General features: G+C 45.0%; 1 protein-coding gene across 9 annotated transcripts in view; it reads left to right on the top strand.

The window, feature by feature from the left end:
- Positions 1–23,726, top strand: part of THRB (thyroid hormone receptor beta) — a 437,533-nt gene that overhangs the window by 373,521 nt on the left and 40,286 nt on the right. Inside the window, exon 1 of one of the 9 annotated variants that reach the window (XM_069572931.1) lies at positions 9,018–9,345. The exons of the other annotated variants lie outside the window; for them this stretch is intronic. Within the exon in view, the coding sequence (XP_069429032.1) occupies positions 9,018–9,345 (328 nt within the window). Of the gene's footprint in view, positions 1–9,017; positions 9,346–23,726 lie in introns of those variants that run through there. 9 annotated transcript variants of the gene reach the window in all.

A 23,726-nucleotide genomic window follows, 5' to 3' on the forward strand; every position in this document is an offset into this window, starting at 1 on the left:
GGTTCAATCCCTGGTTGCGGAACTAAGATCCCACATGCCTGGGGGACAACTAAGCCCACACCCGAAGAGAATTCCACACATCTCAACGAAAGATCCTGTATGCTGCAGCTAAGACCTACCTGATGCAGCCAAATAAATAAACAAAAATAAGATGCACTGGGTTTTACGACCAGGTGTGTTCAGAGAATGCTGAGTTACACAAAGTTCAACAATTAACTTGGGTGAATCTTCAAGAGAAGGATATACAGTTTCCCAAACTCACCTTGACCATAGAGCCTGTTTTTATTGCTTTTTCTTCAAAGCATCTCTGGGGATTGATTTTTGGACCACTTTGGGAACCATCTGAATGCTGTTCCAGCAGCCATGGTGTTCTTTAATAAGGATCCCAGACATACAGTCGCCCAGGGGAGAGTGCTTCACGCCAGTGAACACGCCTAGGATGAGGAAGTAAGCGTTTCCAACATGGTTAGCTTGACATGGTCCTACAAGGTTTCAGACCATTTAGTAGAAGTAGGAAGGAGAGAGAGTCCATCCCAGGCTTGGGATGAATCTCCCTAATTCCTTCCTTCTCTTTCAGTTCAGTTCAGTTCAGTTCAGTCGCTGAGTTGTGTCTGACTCTTTGCGACCCCATGAATCGCAGCACACCAGGCCTCCCTGTCCATCACCAACTCCCGGAGTTCACTCAGACTCAAGTCCATTGAGCCAATGATGCCATCCAGCCATCTCATCCTCTGTCATCCCCTTTTCCTCCTGCCCCCAATCCCTCCCAGCATCAGAGTCTTTTCCAATGAGTCAACTCTTCGCATGAGGTGGCCAAAGTACTGGAGCTTCAGCTTTAGCATCATTCCTTCCAAAGAAATCCCAGGGTTGATCTCCTTTAGAATGGACTGGTTGGATCTCCTTGCAGTCCAAGGGACTCTCAAGAGTCTTCTCCAACACCACAGTTCAAAAGCATCAATTCTGCAGCACTCAGCCTTCTTCCCAGTCCAACTCTCACATCCATACATGACCACTGGAAAAACCATAGCCTTGACTAGACGGACCTTTGTTGGCAAAGTAATGTCTCTGCTTTCGAATATGCTATCTAGGTTGGTCATTACTTTCCTTCCAAGGAGTAAGTGTCTTTTAATTTCATGGCTGCAATCACCATCTGCAATGATTTTGAAGCCCAAAAAAATAAAGTCTGACACTGTTTCCACTGTTTCCGCATCTGTTTCCCATGAAGTGATGGGACCAGATGCCTTTCCTTTAGGGCAGGTTTTTTTGTTTGTTTGTTTGTTTTGAGCCTAAAGCACTATTGGAGAAGGAAATGGCAACCCACTCCAGTATTCTTGCCTGGAGAATCCCACGGACAGCCAGACTACAGGCCTTGCTATCACAAAGAGTCAAACACAACTAAGCAACTAACACACACAAAGCACTATAGTCAGTTGGGGAAATAAAGGTGCCCCCTGGCATAGGAGGCCTAATGTGCATAGAGCAGGGGTGGGTTCTGGTCCCCAGGACTACCACCTGCTATGTGACAGAAGTCAGTTTATCCTCTGGATCTGTTCCCTCATGAGTCAAATAAAACACACATGGAATGCGAAGCTCAGAAGTTCTAGTTGTCATTTCCTTGGATCCTGGGGAAGCCTCCATCATTTCCCAGCTGTCAGCAGGAGGGAAAGCACTTGACGATAGAGTGATCCTGGGCTTCCCTGGTGGCTCAGTGGTAGAGAATCCACCTGCCAAGGCAGGAGACGGGTTCGACCCCTGATCCAGGAAGATCCCACGTGCCATGGAGCAATGAAGCGCATGCACCTCAAGTATTGAGCCTGTGCGCTAGAGCCTGGGAACTGCAGCCACTGAGCCCACATGATGCAACCACCGAACCTCATGCACCCTAGAGCCTGTGCACTGCAAGAGAAGCCGCTGCAGTGAGAAGCCCGCACGCCACCACAGAGAGTAGCCTCCACTCACCTCAACTAAAGAAAGCCCAAGCAGCAATGAAGACTCAGTGCAGCCAAAATTAAAATAAAGAAAAAATTACTAAAAAAAAAAAAAATTGTCCCAACGTGCCCAGAGCTTGCCTTGCTCTCATCTCTGGAATGGAACTAATTTGGAATCTTTTTCAAAGAGGAATTCCTTGGCAGTGCAGTAGTTCGGACGCAGCGCTTCCACTGCCTGCAGCCCAGGGTTCAATCCCTCCTCTGGGAACTAAAATCCCACAAGCCGCATGGTATGCCCCAAAACAAACAAAGTAAAAAAAATTAGTAAAAATTGGGGGGGGGGGGGAATGGTATCTCATTTGTTTAAAAAAAGAGAAGAACAAGTCAGAATATCCCACACATCAAAAGATGAATGAAGCATGCTCAAAAAAATTGTTGCCGTCCCTTTTATTTCCCCCTAAATACGTCCCCTAACTCTTCACTACACTCAGCACTTGGATAGTGAGATCTGAATGCCCACTCCCTTATATCTACAAAGGGATCTTTCCTCAATTTGGGTGGCTCCTTCAGAGGGCAAGCGATGTCCCTACCCTTGTTACAGCCTCTCTTGGAGCAGAGATGTTTGGGAGTGATGACACCCATTTATGATTCCGAACCTCCAAAGAGGTAGTTTTCACATACAGGTCAACCTCTAACAGCAAAATATAAAGGAGTAAACTGACTCAACTTGAGACGGACGGGGGTCTCACTGGAACTTCCAAGCCCAGGAGAGTCCATTTATGGCGCCAGGTAAATTTCCGCCTTGCTTTTGAAAATGCAGAGAGTTTTGGGTGCACTGAGTCTCCTCCAGCTTTCTTCTAAGAGGTTGGACAACTGCGGTCACATAGGCGATGAGTGTGAAGAGCCTTCAGCCTGTGATGGAATCAAGAGGTCCCTGAAATGTAGAGAAAGTGACGTGAAAGCAAAGTCCCAAGGCTGAGAAGGGTCCCACCCTGGGGAGAGACAGAGGAAGGAGGGCTTTTCAGACAGAGAGGAGCACCCCAGTGCCCCTGAGTCATGCAGGCGCAGGAGAGCATCTGGGTTGGAGTCGATGCAGGAGAGGGTGAGACGGAGCCAGGGTGGGGAGGGGTTGACAGGAGGTGGGACATCTTCTGGTGGAGAGTTTTAATTTTATTCTGGATGCAGTGAAAGGCCGCTGAAGACTAAGCGCGGAAGCGACGTGGTCAGGTGTGCCGTTTTTCAGACGTGACTCGTTGCTGTAGCAAGAAAGAGTTGCTGCCACAGGGCAAGGCCAGTTAGGAGGCCACCTGGAGAATCCGGTGACAAGGCGGGGACAGATAAGTGGCTGGATTAAAACGATGTTTTGGAGGAAGAACAGATGAGCTTGCTGCTGGACTGGCTGCAGGTAGTGAGGGAAAGTGAGGGTCCCGGAGGGCTGCAGGGCTCTGGCTGAAGCTCCCAGGTGGCGGTGGAGTGGAGATGTGAGGACTGCAGGAGGCAAGGGTGTTAGAAAGGACAGAGTTGGAGATGCCCACTTTTGCACAACGGAGCATCAGTGGACAGCAGGACATAGATCTTAGAGGTGACACCCGGGCTACCATTACACGCTGGAATCTTCCGCATTTAATTGTTATTCAAAACTACGAGAAAATAGACTTACAGAGAAAACAAAGCTTTGGTTACCAGATGGGGAGAGGGGTAAATTAGGAGTTTCGGATAAACAGACACGCGACTGATGTATATAAAATACATAATCAACAAGGATCTACTGTATAGTGCAGGGAACTGTATTCAATATCTCATCATAACCTATAATGGAAAAGAATCTGAAAAAGGATACTTGCATATGTGTAACTGAATCACTTTGCTGTATACTTGAAACTAATAGAACATTGTCAATCAACTATATGTCAACAAAAATTTTAATAAGTAAACTTTTTAAAAATAAAGTTATGAGACAGGATGAGATCACCTAATGCAGAGATGGCAAACTTCGAGAGTGCCACATACTGAATACTTTCAGCAAGCCACACGGCCTCTGTCATGACTCCACTCTGCCATTGTAGCACAGAGTAGATTCAGAGCCAGACAATACGTAAGCAAATGAGCAAGGCTGGGTTCCAATAAACCTTTATTACAAAACACATACGGGGCCATACTTGGTGTGCAGACCAAAGCTCTGACCAAAGCTCACTGACTCTTGACCTAGTGAAAATGTAGGCTGAGAAGAGAAAATATTCCAAGACAGAGATAAGGCATTTCAATAATTACTATGGAGAAGGGCATGGCAACCCACTCCAGTATCCTTGCCTGAAGAATCCCATGGAAAGAGGAGCCTGAGGCAGGCTACAGTCCATGGGGTCACCAGGAGTGAGACACAACTGAAGTGACTTAGCACACACATATATAATTATATTCACTTACTATACCTGTCAATCTTTTAAGTGCTTTACTTATATTTAACTCACTTAATCTTTACAATAACCAGTGAGGTGAGTACTGTTATTTCTGTTTTACAAGTGAAAAAACTATACCCTAAATAAAAAGTATTTCTCCTTCCCAAGGGGAAAAAAAAAAAAAAAACCCAGAGGTTGGCAGTCTAGGCTAGTATGACAATCCTCACCAACCTAAACTACTTCCAGTTCATTCCTTCACCAGCCCCAGAGTATGACTCTCATCCTCATGGACCAAAATGGTGGCTAGGGTTCCAGACATCACATATACATTGCAGTCAGCAGGAAGAAGGAGCAAAGGAGAAGAAGGAAAATGCATGCACCAGTTGTTATTTTAAGTTGTCTTTTATGTTCCCTAGAATCTGCCTTACAGTATTTATTCTGTTACATCTCATTGGCCAGAAGTTAAGCACACAGATGCCTGCACACGCAAGAGAGACCGAGGAACAAAGACCATGTGCCCAACTAAAATTCAGAGGCTCTGTCACCAAAGCAGAAGAAGAGCAACCACTAGAGTCGAGGCTCGAAGTCTCTCGTACCTCTGCGTCCATTGTCGGAGTTCCACGTGCTTCCCGAATGCCAGCTCGCAGGTCATCTCTTCTGCAAGCCATGCACCGCCCCCGAGCAGACACTTCCTGTGTTCCCTGTCACCACACTTCCTTAGATTTACTTTGTCCTGGTGTATCTCCTTGACTCATTTCCTCTACTTGACCAAATGACTCAAGGGCAGTGAGGCCAGCTTGAGATAGGGAAGTAAACTTTGAAAAACAAAAGGAAATACACAGTGAAGCTGCCAATGAAGAAAAAGAATGAGTCTTCAGGATACCCTGGTCCCTGTTGAGGAGCTGGGCTCAGACACCCAGTAGAACAGACAGCTCTCCAAGTTCACTGCACGCGTGCCCAGTCACTTTAGCCATTTTCAACTCTTTGCGACCCTGCGGACTGTAGCCCACTGGGATCCTCTGTCCATGGGATTCTCCAGGCAAGAATACTGGAGTGGGTTTTCATGCCCTCCTCCAGGGAATCTTTCCAATCTGGGAATCGAACGCGTGTCTGCCTGCGTCTCCTGCATTGCAGGCAGATTCTTTACCCACTGAGCTGCCTGGGAAGCCTGACTCCACTGCCTGTGAATTAATCTGGGAAAACTTGAAAAAGTCATCACAATCAGGTTCTACCCCATATTGATTAAATCACAATTTCTGAGGATGACACTTGAGCACTGGTGTTTTTAACGTTTGTGGGTGGTTCCAATGTGCAGCCTTATTTGAGAGTCAACACAGCTGAAGGCAGAAGAAAAGAAAGACCCAAAGAGAGAAACAAGGCTCCTCCTTCAGAGTCCTTGAGGGTTTGCTGTTTACCTACCAGTTTCGCCAGCAAGATCATTAGTCTTGTCCTTTTAGGTTATTTCCTAAAGGACAAACGTGTACTTAGATAATAAATTATTATTGATTGAAACACTTCTAATAAGAATTATGAAAGCCCTCCTGAGTTTATTTCAGGCCGTTTGATGCTCTATAAGTCAAATAACTCGTAAGCTTCTCTCTCAGTAACTAAATTAGACTCGTCAGCCAGGGAAGTAAGAGAGCAGACTCACTAAAGTTCACCTCGTTTGTGACATATAATATGTTTAAATTGCTTTGTTGACTTCACAAAAAGACAGGCTGGATCGATCACGAGTGGCAGCGCCAAGACTGCCTCTGTCAGGGATGAGGGACCATATTTCAACTTGAATCCATTTCCAGCTCCCAGTCATTAGTTTTACACATTTACTCAAAGAGTAACTCCACTTGGTGCAAGAAGAAGGCAGCATTTCAGAAAAGTTTGGTTCTATATTTTCGAAAAGATAAGAGGAAGTGAAGAACCCGTTTATAAACATGTCTAGAAACTTTTTTTCTGTTCAAAGATTTCTGGGAGAATTCAGGATTGTTTTAACTCCATCAAAATGCTGTTGAGAATTTAGAGGTGGGGGAAAGTTGTTCAGGAATTGTTCTGTCTTTCTTTGCTGCAGGATGTAGATCAGTTCTGAGGCAGAAGAAAACTCTGATTTTTCAAGCACATTTAGAGATCTTGGAAAAATGTTTAGAAGTGTTCCTTTGTAATGAAATTTGAGATTCTGGCTTGAGTTGGTAATGTTACTGGTGAAAAGCAAGAAATGGCTTGGACTTGTGCCTCCAATGAACTAGAAAGGGAGCCAGGAAATGCGCTGGGCAAAACTGCAAAACTGAATGGTTTTGACATGCAGCTTCTAACCAGAAAAGGAGGCCTTGGAACATATGTGTTTGCCAGGAAAGAAAACTGCTTTATTGAAAGGTTAATTTTCAGATTAGTTTTGGGAAATTTGAGATAAATACATGAGATCAGACAAAGAAACATAAGGCCTGGATCCTTTTTCCTGGGGTTTTCAGAAAATAGTCATTGCTTCCAGTGAAATGTTTTGACATTTTCAGTAGGGAGAAAATGTTAATTGTAATGTTGTATGTATGTGTTCTTAAAAACACTTGCAAATAAATCCTTTATTTGTTTGAAGAGCAATCAGAGAGTAAAAACACTGTTAAGATGTTAGCTGCATTCCTTATTCCTTATGGTAACTTCTGTGCTCTCTAGGATGTTGGAATTCATTGTCTGGGTTCAAATGTAACAATTTGAAGAACATTCCTGTCCTTATTCAGTTGCAATTTTTTGAGCAGTCTTATTACTAAACATCCACCCAGGAGTCTGTCTGCCTGGGTTTCCTCCCTCATCTTGTCTCATCTGTTGCTTGTTTTCTAATTCTTGATTTTCTTCCCTGAATCCATGCAATTCATGCATAAAATCATCAGCTCTTACAGACTCTTGACAGTGGTCAGCTTGACTCTGTGTGAAAACACCTGCTATTAAGCTACTTGGTGACGGGGCCCATGACTGACTTCCCAAATCAACACCTCTGCTCCCACCTGCTCCTTGCTTTGTACAGAACAGATAACCTATAGATGTTTGTTGAATGACTGTAGTATCCTCCTTTCTCTGGTCCTATGTCCCTGCCCAAAATTCCACATTGCATTAGGTCCAAAGTGGAAGCGTTACAATGGAACACTGCAACATCACATTGCCTGTGGTCCCTTGGGAGGGAAATACCAAGAGGTCACCTATTCAGGGACTAACAGGATCCCAAGTGTACACATTACCTCCTGGGGCCAGCCCTCCCAACTAAGTCTTCCCAAGAAAAAGAACCTCCAACTGCAAAGATAGCAGCTTGCACCCTTCCTGAATCGTGATCTAGAATACAGGTGCTCACTGCCATCCACATGGAGAAAACACCATCGGTCATCATCTAGTAGGCTTTTATCTCTAACTTGGTGTTTGTTTGTGTCTTAAATGGCAGTTCTCCTAGAAAATGCCTCTCCCTTTTGGATCACTATCTTTAAATGTCAAGCGTATGACTACTACTTAAATCACAGTTAAGCTCGAAGATCATCTCAAAAGCAGAACTGAATGAGAATGAAATGATAGTTGTACAGTCTGAAAAAGAATGGATATGTGTATCTGTGCAACTGAATCACTTTGCCGCACTCCTGAAACTAACACTGCAGTATAAATCAACAACACTCCAATATGAAATAAAAATTGAATTAAAAAAAAGAAAAACTGGTAGCATACTATAAAAAGCATCCCCCCAGGATCAGAAGGGGGACACTGCTCTCCCAGACGGGTGCTCTGCACACCGGGTGTGACACACACCCCTGGTGCGCTTACCAACACAACCAAGGCAAAATGAGCAAAGTGAAGTTCAGCTCCAGGCCGCATGTCGATTAGGCTAATGATGTAGAAAATCACCAGGGGCAAGGAGCAGAACAGAGCTCACAAACGCCAGCGGTGTTCTCAGATGTGCCTCGAATGGTGTCTTTTAAAGACCCGTGGGCCCCATGTGTCCTTCTTCCTGCCTTAGAAGCCCGTGGGTGACGTTCAACAACAGATGTAACCTCTAACGTTTGTGTGACTAGATTAATGTTCCAGAGTCATCAGGCTCGTTACGGCTGGATTTTCTCTGGTCCCTGCTAATAAACTAGATTATTGATTTTCGGATTTTCTGTGTATCCAAGGATAGACTCTAAGATGTCTTTATAATGTTTCATGCTTAAGTTGTCAACCAAAATGACATAACAATGAGTAATCATTTTCTAATCATGTGGAAAGGAGTTAAAAACAGCATATAAAATGGATCTTCCCAGCGTCAGAGCCACAGACGCGTCCTGTCAGTCCTCCAGCCGGGCAGAGGTCGTGCCTACCTGCCTGCCATCTGTCGGTCCTCCAGCCGGGCAGAGGTCATGCCTACCTGCCTGCCATCTTTTCCAGGAATTAGGTGCGTTCAGAGCTTAAGACCTTGATAGTCAGAAATCTGCTTTCCAACATGTTTGAATGGCAGCAGAGCTCCAAAGACACCTCCACCTAAATAGGATTTTAGCACATCAGGTGCCGTGGCAAAGTACAGCAGGCTGGGTTGCCGTGTGGCTGGTGTTTATTCATCTCTGCTTCTCCCTTCATGTGTATGTATGTACGCTTCTCGCGGTATATGCCCGGCACGCTGGGCGTATGGGCTGGGGACTGCATCCATAGAGTGTGTGTATATGTAAAGTAGGAACAGAGCCCGGGCACCAAAATGAACTTCTGTGTGCAAGAACTCTACGAAGCACACCCAGCTGCCGGCAGCAACTGCTACTTGCAGGCCACTGATTATTACGCGTATTTCGAAGATAGTCCAGGTTACAGTGGTTGCAACGCTCAGGCTGTGCCCAGTAACAACATATATATGGAACAGGCCTGGGCAGTGAATCAGCCTTATACCTGTAGTTACCCTGGAAACATGCTGAAAAGCAGGGACTCGGACTTGGACATGGCCCTGAATCAATACAGCCAACCTGAATATTTCACTGAAGAAAAGCCTACTTTTTCTCAAGTGCAGTCGCCATCGTACTCTCAGAAAAAAGGTAGGGACCATTTTCCTTCCGTTTGATCCAAGTTTCCGTGTTTGTCTCTGGGGTGTTTTAAAGGGACCCTTTGCATCCGCTTTGTCAAATCTTTGACTTTGAACGCTGAACGTTTGAAATTAAAAATAGCAGGAAAGAGAGGTTGCTAAGTGATTGAAAGGGGTCCTTGAACGACAAAGATTTCCAAGCACTTTTTTCTTCCAGTATGCAAGCTGCATGGAGTTGGTTTGTTAGGCTGTGATTTTATTATCTATATAGTGTGTGTGCACGCATGTGGATACACACTGCCCACAGGGAATACTGTCAGCTTCTTTGCTAAAGAAAATACGTTAAGGCTTCCCCCTTGGTGGACTGGCACTGTTGCATTTGAAACGGGATCATTTTCCTCGGCTCTGGTTCACATTAAAAACTCATTTGACTTTTTCTTGGCACTTTATATTGAAAGTTTATTTTAGGTAAGTAGTAAAATATTTTCACGATTTTTTGACCATATTATAACTTTGAGATGTTGGGATTTGTAAATGTTCTTTTTAATATATTTACTTATCCATGTAAACTGTAAAGAATCTACTTGTAATCATAACTAACTGTAAGAATATAAAACTCATTAAGAAACTGATACACTTTACCTTGCCATCATGTGCCTAAAGGTGGATGTGTTTGCCATCATGTCAAACTCTGCACAAAAGAGAATGAAATAGCCTTCAAAATATCCAATATTCAAACAAGTGCAATATCCATTTAACAGACGCTGCAGCTTTCCAATACTGTTTAATTTTCTATCGGTAGAACCTATCTCGTATTACCAAAAGCTAAAATAAAAGAGGCAAACTGGTAGTACTCAAGAAATTTAAAAGCAGTTGCCAGATAGAAATGCTTTTGAAAATAGCTTAAATTCTAGTGCAAATATGCCAGAAACTCTTTTTTTTTCCTGTGTACAATCCACAGGATATTTCAGTGGAAACCAAATTTATAGGTCTTCATAATTTGCAAGAATACAGTGCCCTCTGATCTTCAAAGATGAATTTCTCCATGAAGTTATCTTAAAACATAAGATAATTTGATTGTGGATCCTATAAAAATTTTATTTGCATTCCTTAATATGTGTCCACAATTAAAAGTATCCATTTAAACAAAATTTTAAAAAACAAAACCCCATTTAGTCTTTACCATATGCTGTGTTTTTATTCTGTGTTATCCTGTAATTTCCAGATACGAAGGAAACTGAAGCATAAAACATTTTCAGAGTCATTCATCTGCATTTTCATTTAGTTTCACATTTCTCTTGAAAGGCATCAGAAATTCTCACTTATTACAAGGGACACTGCATGTAAGTCCCCTAATGGGAACTTTGAGATAAACTGCATGGTATTTCACTTAATATTATATTTATAAGTAATTTATCTTTGAAAAGCAGTTAACATTGTTTCATTAGGCATGCCTGGAGATATGCTTTTCTCATGCTGTAGGACCTCAAGACAATATTGGTTTGTCTCTATATTTGGGCATTCCACTATTATTAAAAACTCTTGCAAAACTTTGCAGACTTTTACTCCTTTTTATCTTTTCACTGTATTTTCTTCCACCAGTGCTGGAGAATATTTGCTTATAAAATGCTAAACCAGTGATTCTTTACTAATTAACTTGACGCATGAACTAGAGGCTAAGACATCATGTGCATATATTGATGTAATTTCTCAAAGCCATATGCCATTGAAAGGCCACTGCCACCTGCCAAACTCACTAAATCAAAGCAGGCAAATATTCTTAAATGCACCATTATTTACTGTTACAAGTCTTTAAGTAAATCCCAGTAAAACTAAACCCAGCTGTTAACTGTCTCTTAGGACAAAAGGTCAGACCCAACACGTTTATCCATATTGATCCATTATTGATTTTTGTTGTTGGAGAACATCAGTCATATCTCCTTAAGGCAAAATTAAGACTATAAACAGGTGTTCAGTGGGGCAGGCCTCATTATTCCAATTGGATTTTTATCTATTTTCATGAAATTCATAATTGCTTCATCTGTGCTTATTGCTGTCACAACAGCTTTATAAACTCTTCAATAATGCAGTTGTCTTAACTTTTTCACAATTTGTTTTAAGGATGACTTATTCTCTAGCCTTTAATTGGAGTTTTCTAGTGTGTAGAAAATGATCGTAATCTTGTTAAAAAAAAAAAGTGTTATAAGTACACATAGATGAAATTAAGAAAGGCTGCAGAACCCAGTGACAAGACTGATTATTTCAATAATAGACTTTAGAATGACTTAGTTCCCTTTGCATTGCTTTTCTCTGTCTTTATGTGTATAAAATAGCCAAGGGGGAAAAATGTTATCAAGCTCCTGAATCACTGAGAACGTGAATTAACAAGGAGTTAGAATACAGTTCACTGAATGAAATTTAAAATAAAACTTTATGAAGGGGAGTAAGTAGTTTCCACACTGCGAGGGGCTGAGACCCACAGTATGCATTTACTTTTAGCTAGATGAATCTACTTTTCATATAGTAGATGAAAACACGTTTTCAATTTTTGAAAGTTAGGGACAAGTCAAAAGAAATCTAGCAATCACTAAAAAGATACAGCTCCCTACTTCTTATCTTTCAAGGAGCCTAGCCATGGTTTGTTATGTCAACATCAGCCAACAGCGCCGGTTCTGCCCCACACTTTCTTCCTAGTCCCAACTCAGAAGAAATAGGAGGAACACATTTAGAAACCAGACAAAGGGAAGGGAAATTGGCAGGCAGGATGCTGTATCTTCTCCTTTGCGGCCGAGGTTTCGGCAGAGCTAAAAGTCATTTTTTTTTTTTTTTTTTGGCAAGGGGTGCTGGCTGTTTCCACCAGAAATTCCAGTTACATTCCAGAGTCCCCAAAGAGCTTGAGTCTGGCCGCTCTGCGGGCAGCTTGGCCAGGCCGCCTCTGGGTCTGCTTCAACAGACTCCTTCCCTGCACTGTGTGTGTCCTGGGCAACTCACCTCCCCTGGGCTCCCTGCTTGACATCCTCCGTACCATCTTGGTAAGATTTGCACGTCCAAAACGCAGCTAGTGTGTGTGCATCCAAGTTGGTTATCATGTCCAAGAGAGTAAGAATTTCCTGGTTTGGAGCCAGGATCAAGGAGATGTGTGTATTTGTCCTATTTCGTTTGGGGGTTGGATTGCACGTGTACTTGTTCAACAGCCGCCTTCTTACTATCACAGAAAGACTTCATACCTGAAGCAACACCTTCACATAGAGCCATCATTTCTGAATGTTTCCATTGCCACTCTGCCTCTAGTCAGGAATCTAACTTTTTTTTTTCCATGTTCTGTAGCTCTGTTAACTGTGTGTGAGTAATCGTGTAGATATTAGAAATGGAAATGAAATGGTAGGTGGAGGATGTTTGAAATGGTCCACATCAAAGAACACTGGATTAAAAACAAGAGTTAAGCCCTAAAGAAATCCTAATTAGAATTTCCTTGTTGTTTAGTTGCTAAGTCGACTAAACATGGACTGTAGCCTGCCAGGCTCCTCTGTCCATGGGATTTCCCAGGCAAGAATATTGGAGTGGGGTGCCATTTCCTCCTCCAGGGGGGTCTTTCTGACCCAGGGATGGGACTCACATCTCCTGAGTTGGCAGCAAATTCTTAACCACAGAGCCCCCTAGGAAGCCACAATTATAATTTCCTTAGCGTCTGTTAAGGTTGAAGAAGGATTGCTGTGCAGTAGAGTTGAGGATATTTAGGCTCCAGAGTCTGCCCGGAAAAAAAAAAAAAATGTTCCATGAGAAACAAGTACCCTTAAACCCCAGAATCGCACCCAGTCCAGGGAGAGGAGGGCACAAAAGGAAACAAAGAAAGGGAAGATTTATGGTCAGTCCACCCAATGAACCAAGTGCTGCAGGCATCATGTCTTTACAGTGGAATCCTTAAGAGGTCACTGCAACCGCAGATCTTTCTGCAGTGCTTATATAATTGTAAGGATGCTGGTACCAGTCAGGATTTCCACTTGGGTACCGCTACCCACGTGCTGCGAAGAGTAGACCCCACTCCAGAAAATAATAGGAATTTTCTTCTTTTTTAATACAAAACACCTTTGCTGTTCAACAGGTTAAATGAAAGTGCCTCTCAGTACCCAGAAATGCAAGCGAAGGAAGGAACAATAGTCGCTTCCAAAGCAAGCCCAAGTGCCGAGGAAAGCTCGAGCCTGCCGTTCTGTCTTCTCTTTCCTGAGAATCAGGGGTCTGTCTCGTCAGAGGCATGTCCTTCAGGGATTTCACTGGGTGCCCTCAGGCATCCACTGCCTCTGCTCGAGGTGACAGTCATACCAGGAGTCCAAGGTTTTATGAGACACTGAAGTCAGGGCTGGCAGGCTGGGGAAGGAGTGTTGGAGCCGTGTACTTGCTGCGCGCGGGCTTCGCGACCACCGCCTCTCATCCCTTCGTGAAATCCTTCTGGTAGACTGTTTTTTCTCAGCTCCCTGCATTGAGGGGCATTCAGCCTGAGGCCCAGTGGCCTCCCACTCTGCCGTCTGCTCTGGGCCAGCTTTTAGGGCCCGTCTCCTCCTGCTAAAGCACCGGGGACCCGCCTTCCCCCGTGTCCACGCCCTGGTGGCCGCGGCCCGCCCTCGGTCCCAGGCTCCTCTCAGGCCCGAGAGGACTTCTCGGCCCCACACTCCCGGGGCGGTCCTTCCGCCCAGCCGCGCGCAGACACTTCCGGCCGCGCTGCCCCCTCTCCGCGTGGCCCCCCTTCTTCCCCAAAGCCTCTCTTCCGGTGCGCCCCCCCCCCCCCGCCCTCTCCACCCTCCACAGGCCCCTCCTCAAGCGGTGAGAGCCTCCCCGTGACCTGCCGGACCGGACACCCGCTCCGCCGACTCTCCCCTGCCCTGAGGAGCTCCCTCGGGATTCTGGCCTCTGTGCCTCCTCCCACACCCGCTGTTCCAGAAAGCTCGGCCCGTTTCGTCACGCCCCTCACCCCTGAACCGAAGATACTTTTCTCTCAGCAGCCCGCTGCCAGCCACACCGCGGCTTCACCCGGCGCGCCTCCGCCGCCTCCCCTCAGGTCAGGACCCACCTCACAGCGCGGCAGCCTTTGCGGCTTAACCAGCCCCGCGTTCTCTCCCAAAGGCCCGCTCCCCACCGGCCCTGACTCCCCAGACGGGCATCCCTTGCTTAGTACAATAGTGCTGAATCATTTGCATAAGTCACCTTTTTAGGAAAGAAAATCAGTGATACATAATGAGTACCATCTTTCTAAATTTCATATATATGCGTTAGTATACTGTATTGGTGTTTTTCTTTCTGGCTTACTTCACTCTGTATGATCGGCTCCAGTTTCATCCACCTCATTAGAACTGATTCAAATGTGTTCTTTTTAATGGCTGAGTAATACTCCATTGTGTACATGTACCACAGCTTTCTTATCCATTCATCTGCTGATGGACATCGAGGTTGCTTCCATGTCCTGGCTATTATAAACAGTGCTGCGATGAACACTGGGGTACACATGTCTCTTTCAGTTCTGGTTTCCTCGATAACCCTGTATGCGAGAGAGAGCAAAAGAGAGACAGATGTATAGAACAGTCTTTTGGACTCTGTGGGAGAGAGGGTGGGATGATTTGTGAAAATGGCATTGAAACAGGTATAATATCATATATGAAATGAACCGCCAGTCCAGGTTTGATGCATGATACAGGATGCTTGGGGCTGGAGCACTGGGATGACCCAGAGGGATGGTATGGGGAGGGAGGTGGGAGGGGGGTTCAGGATGGGGAACACGTGTACACCCGTGGTGGATTCATGCTGATGTATGGCAAAACCAATACAATATTGTAAAGTAAGTAGCCTCCAATTAAAATAAATAAATTTATATATATATATAAAACATAATGAGTATCAGACCAGAGTTTCCCATCTTGGCATGTGCAGATGACTTTTGAGGCTGGTTCCTCTGTCGTGCGGCTGTCCTGCGCCTTGTGGAACCTTTAGCAGCGTCCCTGGCCTCCAGGCACCAGATGCCAATAGCCCAGTTGCGACAACAGCAGTGTCTCCAGATAGTGCCAGGTGTCCCCTTGGGGGTGAAACCGCCCCAGTTGAGAACCACTCTCTTGAAAGAACTGAATATTTAGAAAACATCTGAAAGAAAGGGTATATTGTAAAGGTGCTTTTTTTGTCATGTGAAATAGGAAAAGCCTCCTGGGCTTTCAAATGGAAAAGTTTAGATTTTTGTGTATTGAATCGATTCAAAATGGAGTACACTTGAACATCCATATACATGTATACCTGCAACATGCTGCTTACACATGTGTGTGAGAGACAGTCCGCGTGGTCTGGACTGTGTTCCTTCCATCAGGTAGGCTTGTTTAGGTCAGCTCTGTGTAGACATGAGCACCCCCTTTCCTTTCCACTCCATGACTACAGGGGTGACCTCAGGGAGACCAGTGCAGCTTAGAACAAGGATGCCATCCTGATGCCAAACCCAGCTGCCCCTTCCTTCATGAGACATCAGACTAAAGAGCTGCTAGCCCACATTCTTAGATCTAGACCTTGACTCTCATTCTGAAGGGTATTCAGATAAAGAAAAGGCACCCATTTTCCTCAGACCGGCAGGGCATGAAATAACTATGGTTGCTTCTGTGGAAGCCTGTTACCATAAACTGACTCTCAGAGCAAAACCAGAGATCAGAGGCACCCACTCTGCCCATTTCTGATGACCTTTTCTGCTGCCTCCTTTCCCTGTTCTCCTAAAACACTTTGCCTTCCTGCTTTCTAACCAATTGCCTCTTTAAAAAGAGGAAATGGTTGGGGATTCCCTGGCAGTCCAGTGGTGAGGACGCGGTGCTTTCGCTGCTGTGACCCGGGTTCAATCCCTGCTCCGGGCTAGGGTCAGGATTAGGGTTAAGGTCTCACAAGCCATGAGGCACAGCCAAAAATAAAATATTAAAAAATCTAAAATAAAATAGGAAGTGATCTCATTAGTACCAGAGTTCTGAAACGCCAATGCCCATAAGAACGAAAGAGCTGACGTAACTGAGAGACGCAGTTGTTCCATAAGGCCAACCCAGTTTAAATTTTTCAACCATCACACACATTGTTTACATGTCGCTGGATCAGAATGTTCAGTTCCATAAAGAAATGCATCATTTCACTTTTCTTGATTTACTTGTGTCTTCCCACTTTGGGCACAGATAAAAACCTGTGAAATATTTCTTTACTCATCAAAAGACTGTGCGAGACTAGACCTAAGCGGCTGCTGACATTGGCCTCCCTCAGGGAGGGGTGCTGACTGCAGAGAGCCAGGGGTCTCTCTGTTAGGAGGGAGACTGCCTGATTGGTGCTCTGGGAGGATTTGGGCTCAGTATGCCAGATCTTCCCATTTTTCACATGAAGCTACATTTTATGTGAAATCCTGGTTTTGAAAATTGGCTGAGATTTTTAAACACTCTGAAAGCCAAACCGTGCAGACTGCTAGTGTGTGTATCCTTTTGATTAACATTTTGACTGACTCATTATACCGGTCTTTTCCCTTTCTTTGTGACTTGCATCTTCAAGTGGTTTAGCTCTAATTGTAGATTGAAAGGTTAGGTCAGCTCCTGAGGGTTGGAGTCCATGGGGACTGAGAGAAGAAAGGTTAGTTAGGGACTTCTTGTGTGTAAAACTGTATTATGCCCCTTGCATGAGTCCTGTCTGACTCTTTTGCGACCCTGTGGGCAGTAGCCCTCCAGGCTTCTCTGTCCATGGGATTTCTCAGGCAAGGATACTGAAGTGGGTTGCCATGCCCTTCTCCAGGGGATCTTCCCAACTCAGGAACTGAACCTGCATCTCCTGCATTGCAGGCAGATTCTTTTACCACAGAGCCATCTGGGAGATCTGTATCATGCCCTAGCCTCATCCTAAAAATGATTTATTTTAGTTTCAAGAACTCTTTGAGTGAGAAGAAACCATCTAAACCTTGTTTTGGCCCTTTTTCTGCCTTAAGATTCCAGATAAAGGAAATCCAGAGACCCTTCTGCTCATGTCCTCTCCCATTTCTGGACTGACACCTCTGACCTGGCCTCCTTTCTGCTCCCCTGCCCTCCCTCCTGAGCTCTAGAGTTTGAAGACGTGCACCTCTTGTATCTTCACCCCAGCCAGTCGGAGGGCAGGGTGCAAAGAAAAGACATGTTGTTCTAAGGAAAGATTCCTTGAATGGGAGCATCTGGGCAGCTCTGTTGGGAAACTGCAGACCTTGAAAGTCAACACTGCTTCAAGTTTGAACCCCATTCCTTACACACTGGAGCATACATGTTTGTTAAGTAAATGGATGGATGGATGAATGAATATAGTGTTTATCAAAGGGTTAAATACTAACATGGTGCAAAACTTGGTATCTAATACCAAGAATTAAACATAACATAAATCAGGATTATTATGTTGGGAAAAAGCTAAGCGATGGCGTGTTCAAGATTTTTTTAAATATATAAAGAAATAACATGACATTGAAGGTCCTGTGGGGGGAAAAAGCTTCAATCAGAAGGACCTAACTGTGGGATAATTTAAGGAAGTTCCAGGTAAAATTGGAAGGGTGACTGAACACGCTAACAGTTTAGCTTCCTTCAGTTCAGTTCAGTCGCTCAGTCGTGTCCAACTCTTTGCGACCCCATGAATCGCAGCACGCCAGGCCTCCCTGTCCATCACCATCTCCCAGAGTTCACTCAGACTCACATCCATGAAGTCAGTAATGCCATCCAGCCATCTCATCCTTGGTCGTCCCCTTCTCCTCCTGCCCACAATCCCTCCCAGCATCAGAGTCTTTTCCAATGAGTCAACTCTTCGCATGAGGTGGCCAAAGTACTGAAGTTTCAGCTTTAGCATCATTCCTTTCAAAGAAATCCCAGGGTTGATCTCCTTCAGAATGGACTGGTTGGATCTCCTTGCAGTCCAAGGGACCCTCAAGAGTCTTCTCCAACACCACAGTTCAAAAGCATCAATTCTTTGGCGCTCAGCCTTCTTCACAGTCCAACTCTCACATCCATCCATGACCACAGGAAAAACCATAGCCTTGACTAGACGGACCTTATTCGGCAAAGTAATGTCTCTGCTTTTGAATATATTCTCTAGGTTCCTTGGGGGTATAAAAATATATTTTTATCCAGTAGCCTCACCCTAACCACTCAGGGTCTGTAGCCTTAACCTCACCATGAACCAGCACCTTTCTGAACGACCCATCGCCAGTGATAACCACTGCTCCTTTCAGACCCCAGGACGGCTGTGCCAGGCAAGAGATCTTACCCAGAAGGGAAGATGAGCAGATGGGAAACAGCCTCTGGTCTTGGCTCCCCTCTCCTTCTCCTGGGTCGACCCTCCGAGGCAGCTTCTTCTCCTTTCCACCTACCAGCAAAGTCTGCCTTACGTTCTGTTCCTAAAGACTGTGTGTCCACGGAGGTGATGAGGGGTTTCCTTCTACTAGGGCCTGAGATGCTGTTATAATTCACTCAAAAAAGTTAGACTAGCCAGCCCTCTGATCTTACTCACTCATTAATTAGAAACCAAGTGAATCCCACTCAATGCAAACCAAGAAGCCAGGCTTGCTACCGGTCGCGTGATTTCTGACACAAATGCACACAGCTTTCCCTTTCACATACTAAGTCCCTCTGAAAACCAAATTTTTAAAAATTAAAATCAAACTTTTAAAAACAACAGGGATAAACTTTGAAAATATTGTGCTCAGTGAAAACCAGTCATCAAAGAATACATGTGGTACAATTCCATTTATACACTATGTCGAGAATAGGCAAATAGGTAGAAACAGAAAATAGCTTAGTGGTTGCTTGGAGCAGAGCAGATGGGGAGTTGAGAGGGATAGGAAGTGATTTCTAAAGGTACAGACTTTCTTAGGATGAGGATGAAAATGCTCTAAAACTGATGACAGTGTGATTTTACAACTCCATGAATATATTAAAAGCCGTTGAATTGTATGGTATGTGAATTAGGTCTTAAAGTTCTTAGCCAAAAAAGTTAAAAAAAAATGTTAGTAATATTTTAGCATGTCGATCTATTTTAGTGCAGAGTAATGCTTGGCAATTAGTGAGACTAATGCTTGGCAAGTGTTCACTTAAAAAAGACTCTCCCAGTCCTTTGTTGAACAAACAGACGGAGTTTGCTTTCGTAATAATATCCTTGATAAAGTGACAGCACAGTTGACTAGTCTGAGACACAGGGCGTCTGAGAATACAGAAGCTAGGCAAGGTGCGACATCCTTGGACCGTCACATGCAGACACGGGTCTTACTTAACCATTCTTCTTTAGCGGTCAGTCCCTTGGGACAATTCACAGAAGCAGTTCTCAGGTGAACAGCAAGGCCTCCAGGCCCTCCAGTTTCTCATATTTGTTTCCAGGCAGAACTCAGGACTGACACCCAGTGAGCGTGCACTCCCGGGAGCATGTATTTCCTCAGCTGGGTGTATTTACCAGCCAGCATGTGACTGTTTGGCGTGTGTGAGGAAGGAAAAGGATGGAGACCCCGAGAGGGGAGCGGAGGCAGTGGTTCCGTCCTCTAGGAGAACTGGTTACCGTGTGATGTATCAAGCATATTCAGAAACCTAAAGAGACTCCCCACCCACCTATCCACTTGTGCAGGATCTCACTCCTGGTGACAGTTATTTAATGATAAATGATGGGCCTAGGCATAATGACTGATGTATTTTTGGGGGGTAAATAAGATGGTTCTGAGTTAATATTTTGGAGAAAAGAAAGACACGGGTGGGGTGCACTCGTGTGCAACTGCTGCCACTTAAGTAGATGTTTCTGTAGATGTTTTGATGTTTTAACTACAGACATAATCACCTACTCACCCACCCTCCAAGAAGATAATCTGGGAGAAATGCAAGAGCAAAGCGAACCACTCTTCAGACTCACAGTCAGAACACAGAAGGCGTCCATTCCACCCGCACATTGACTTATCACAAGACTCCAAGGTTCCCAAGAACTTTAAAGGCCAGACAGTTCAACCTTCCACATCAACTGTTGAGCTACAGACAGGAAGAAATCTTCAGTGCCCTACTGCCAACGGCAAAGAGTAAAGCAGAAAGGTCGTGACGAGGTTGGGGGAGAGGGTCCCACATCTTTCTAGTTCTGACGGGTGGTCTCCAGCCCTCCCAAGGCGTGTCCCTCAAGCCACAGTGTCCAGTTGCACTGTGATTGGTTCCCAAAGATGAGAAGGAAAAGACCTGTAGCTCTCTCTCCTTTATCTCTGCCATCTGCACTTGATACCAAGTATCTGACAAAATGCACATCACCTCTGGGTGTAAGAAGTCAAGATGTAGCTTCCCTGTGCAGATGGAGAGCATGTGAAAAGATGCTGCACACGACTAATCACCAGGGAAGTGCAAATCAGAGTCACAGGATCACCTCACACCTGTCAGAATGACTGTCATCAAAGAGAACACAAACAACAAATGTTGGCAGGATATAGAGAAAAGGGGATCAATCCCTTACACTGTTGAAGGGAATGTAAATTAGTGCAGCCACTATGGAGAATAGTATGGAGCTTTCTCCAAAAAAACTGAAAACAGAACTACTATGTGTATCAGTCGCTCAGTTGTGTCCAGCTCTTTGCGACCCCATGGACTGAAGCCCAGCAGGCTCCTCTCTCCATGAGATTCACCAGGCAAGAATACTGGAGTGGGTTGCCATTCCCTTCTCCAGGAAATCTTCCTGACCCAGGGGTTGAACCTGGGTCCTCTGCATTGCAGGCAGATTCTTTACCACCTGAGCCAGCAGGGAAGCCCTAGTGTTTAGTAGTAGAACTACTATATGACCTAGAAATTCCACTCCCAGATAAATACCGTAAAAAAAGCAAAAACACTGGGGCTCTCCTGGTGGTCCAGTGGTTAAGAATCCGCTTCCCAGTGCAGGGGACACAGGTTTAATCTCCGGTCTGGGAACTAAGGTCCCACATGCCGGGGCAAATAAGCCCACACGCTACAACTTCTGAGCCACAAAGAGAGAAGCCTGAGCGCTGCCACCAAATTCCCCAGAAGCTCTGATTTTAAAGCGCACATGCCCCTCAGTGCTCTGAGCAGCGTAATTCGCAATAGCCGCGATATGGAAGCAGCCTCAGCGTCTATAAACAGATGAATGGATACAGAAGATGTGGTCTGTGTGCACAAGGAAATATTACTCAGCCATAAAAAGGGTGAGATTTTGCCATTTGCAACAACATGGAAGGACAGCATCACGCTGAGTGAAATAAGTCAGGCAGGGAAAGACAAAAATTGTATGAGATCACTCATATGTAGAATCTAAACAATGCAACACACTAGTGAATATAATAAAAAAACAGACTCATAGTGAACAAACTAGCGGGGAGGGGAGGAGGGACAAAATAGGGTGGGGGGGTACAAATTATTAGGTATAAGATAAGCTACAAGGACATAGTAACAACACATTGAAATAGCCAGTATTTTATAATAACTTTAAATGAAGTATGACCTTTAAAAGTTGTGACTCACTATATTGGACACCTGTAATTTATAGAATATTGTACAGCAACTGTGCTTCAATAAGAAAATTTAACTTTAAAAATAAGGTGTAGCTTTCCTGACAACATGGATATGTATATTCCCTCTGACTTTACCAGGAAGATGCATTTTTTAAATAGTTGGGCTGCTTTGTGTTTTGTGAGTATGTGTTTCAGCGCACACAGGCGCATATGTGCACATACAGTCAAACATCCTAATTTAAGATGTAGAAACACCAAAATGCTACAGTACTTATCTCTGGGGTAGAAAGTTGATAGGTAAGTTTGTTTTTTGCTAATTTATGTCTTTCGATTTTTCTACAATAAATTGTATTATTTGTGTAATTGTTATTTTAAAAAAGCTGGACTTTATAAGAAGCTAATGTACACAGTTTTTAGCTCGCTTACATCGCAGTCATTTTGTTTCTTTGTTTAATTATGTATTTGTCTACCTTTGGCTGCGAGGGGTCTCTGTTGCTCCGCGAAGGCTTTCTCGGGTTGCGGCGGGGCTGCTCTCCAGCGGCGGTTCGAGGACTCCTCACGGCAGCGGCTTCTCTTGGTGCGGTGCGCAGGCTCCAGGCGCGAGGGCTTCCGTACTTGCGGCACATGGGCCCGCTGGTCGTGTGCCGGCCTCTAGTGTCCAGCCTCAGTGGTCGTGGCACTCAGGCTTAGTTGCTCTGTGTCATGCGGGATCTTCCCGGACCAGGGATCAGCATTGGCAGGTGGATTCTTTCCCACTGTGCCACCAGGGACGTCCCTGTACATGTTGGTCTTCATCCCTAGAGACTGATCACTGTGATGTTACATATTTCCAGAGTATGTCTGACCGTGTTCACTGACTTTATCCCCAGTCCTACACACTTGATCACTAGTTGGTTCTCTGGACACAGATCCCTGTTGGAGCTATTATGTTTCTTTTTCCTAAGAATGAACTCCACCCCCAAAAAAACTGTATTTAGAGTAAATCAACACCTTGTGAATTTTCCTGTAGATTTTGTTAGTATTTCTCCTTAGATTTGAGTTGCCTAGCAGACGGTGGCATCGGAGAAGGCGATGGCACCCCACTCCAGTACTCTTGTCTGGAAAATCCCATGGATGGAGGAGCCTGGTGGGCTGCAGTCCATGGGGTCGTGAAGAGTTGGACATGACCGAAGCGACTTAGCAGCAGCAGCAGCAGCAGACAGTGGCATACTACTTTGGGGTTTGGGGTTTATGATCATGTAAAGGAGAGACCTAACCAGCCAGCAATGCCTCTCTTTGAGTGTGATGAATAGTGGATTTTTAATGCCTGGGAAGTTGCGGTATCTATCTTATTGATCTGCTTTACGTTTCAGCTCCTCTGGGTCTTTGTTGCTGCGTGGGGGCCTCCTGTAGTTCCTGCGGGCAGGGCTGCTCTCCAGCTGCAGGGCACCTGCTCCTCTTGCTGTGGAGCGCAGGTTCTGGGGCACATGGGCTTGCGTAGCTGCAGCACCCAAGCTCAGTAGCCACAGCTCCCAGGCTCTAGAGCACTAGCTCAACGGGCTTAGTTGTTCTGAGGCATATGGGATCTTCCCAGACCTGCGATCGAACCCGTGTCCCCTGCATGGGCAAGCAGACTCTTACCCACTGTACCCCCTGGGAAGTCCCAACAGTGGTTTTCACAGCCCAAAGGAGACAGTTGAGCAAGATGTGTAAAACTCAGACTTCAAATCTCCATATTCAGTGATGGTGAACTGGCCTGGACATAGTGACTTTCGTTTCTCCGTTGTGGGAACACGTATGGCCCTTCAGCTCTCCTTAGCCCTGTGTCCTAGCCCTAGTAAACCCAGTGATGAGAGCTATCAAAGCAAGCAGGAATCTAGTTGATCAGTGAGCATGCGTGCCCCCAGATCGCCACGTCTTAGATGAGCTTGAATCTGGACGTC

This window comes from Ovis canadensis, chromosome 26 (genome assembly GCF_042477335.2).
Source record: "Ovis canadensis isolate MfBH-ARS-UI-01 breed Bighorn chromosome 26, ARS-UI_OviCan_v2, whole genome shotgun sequence".
In the NCBI taxonomy this organism is placed as follows: domain Eukaryota; kingdom Metazoa; phylum Chordata; class Mammalia; order Artiodactyla; family Bovidae; genus Ovis; species Ovis canadensis.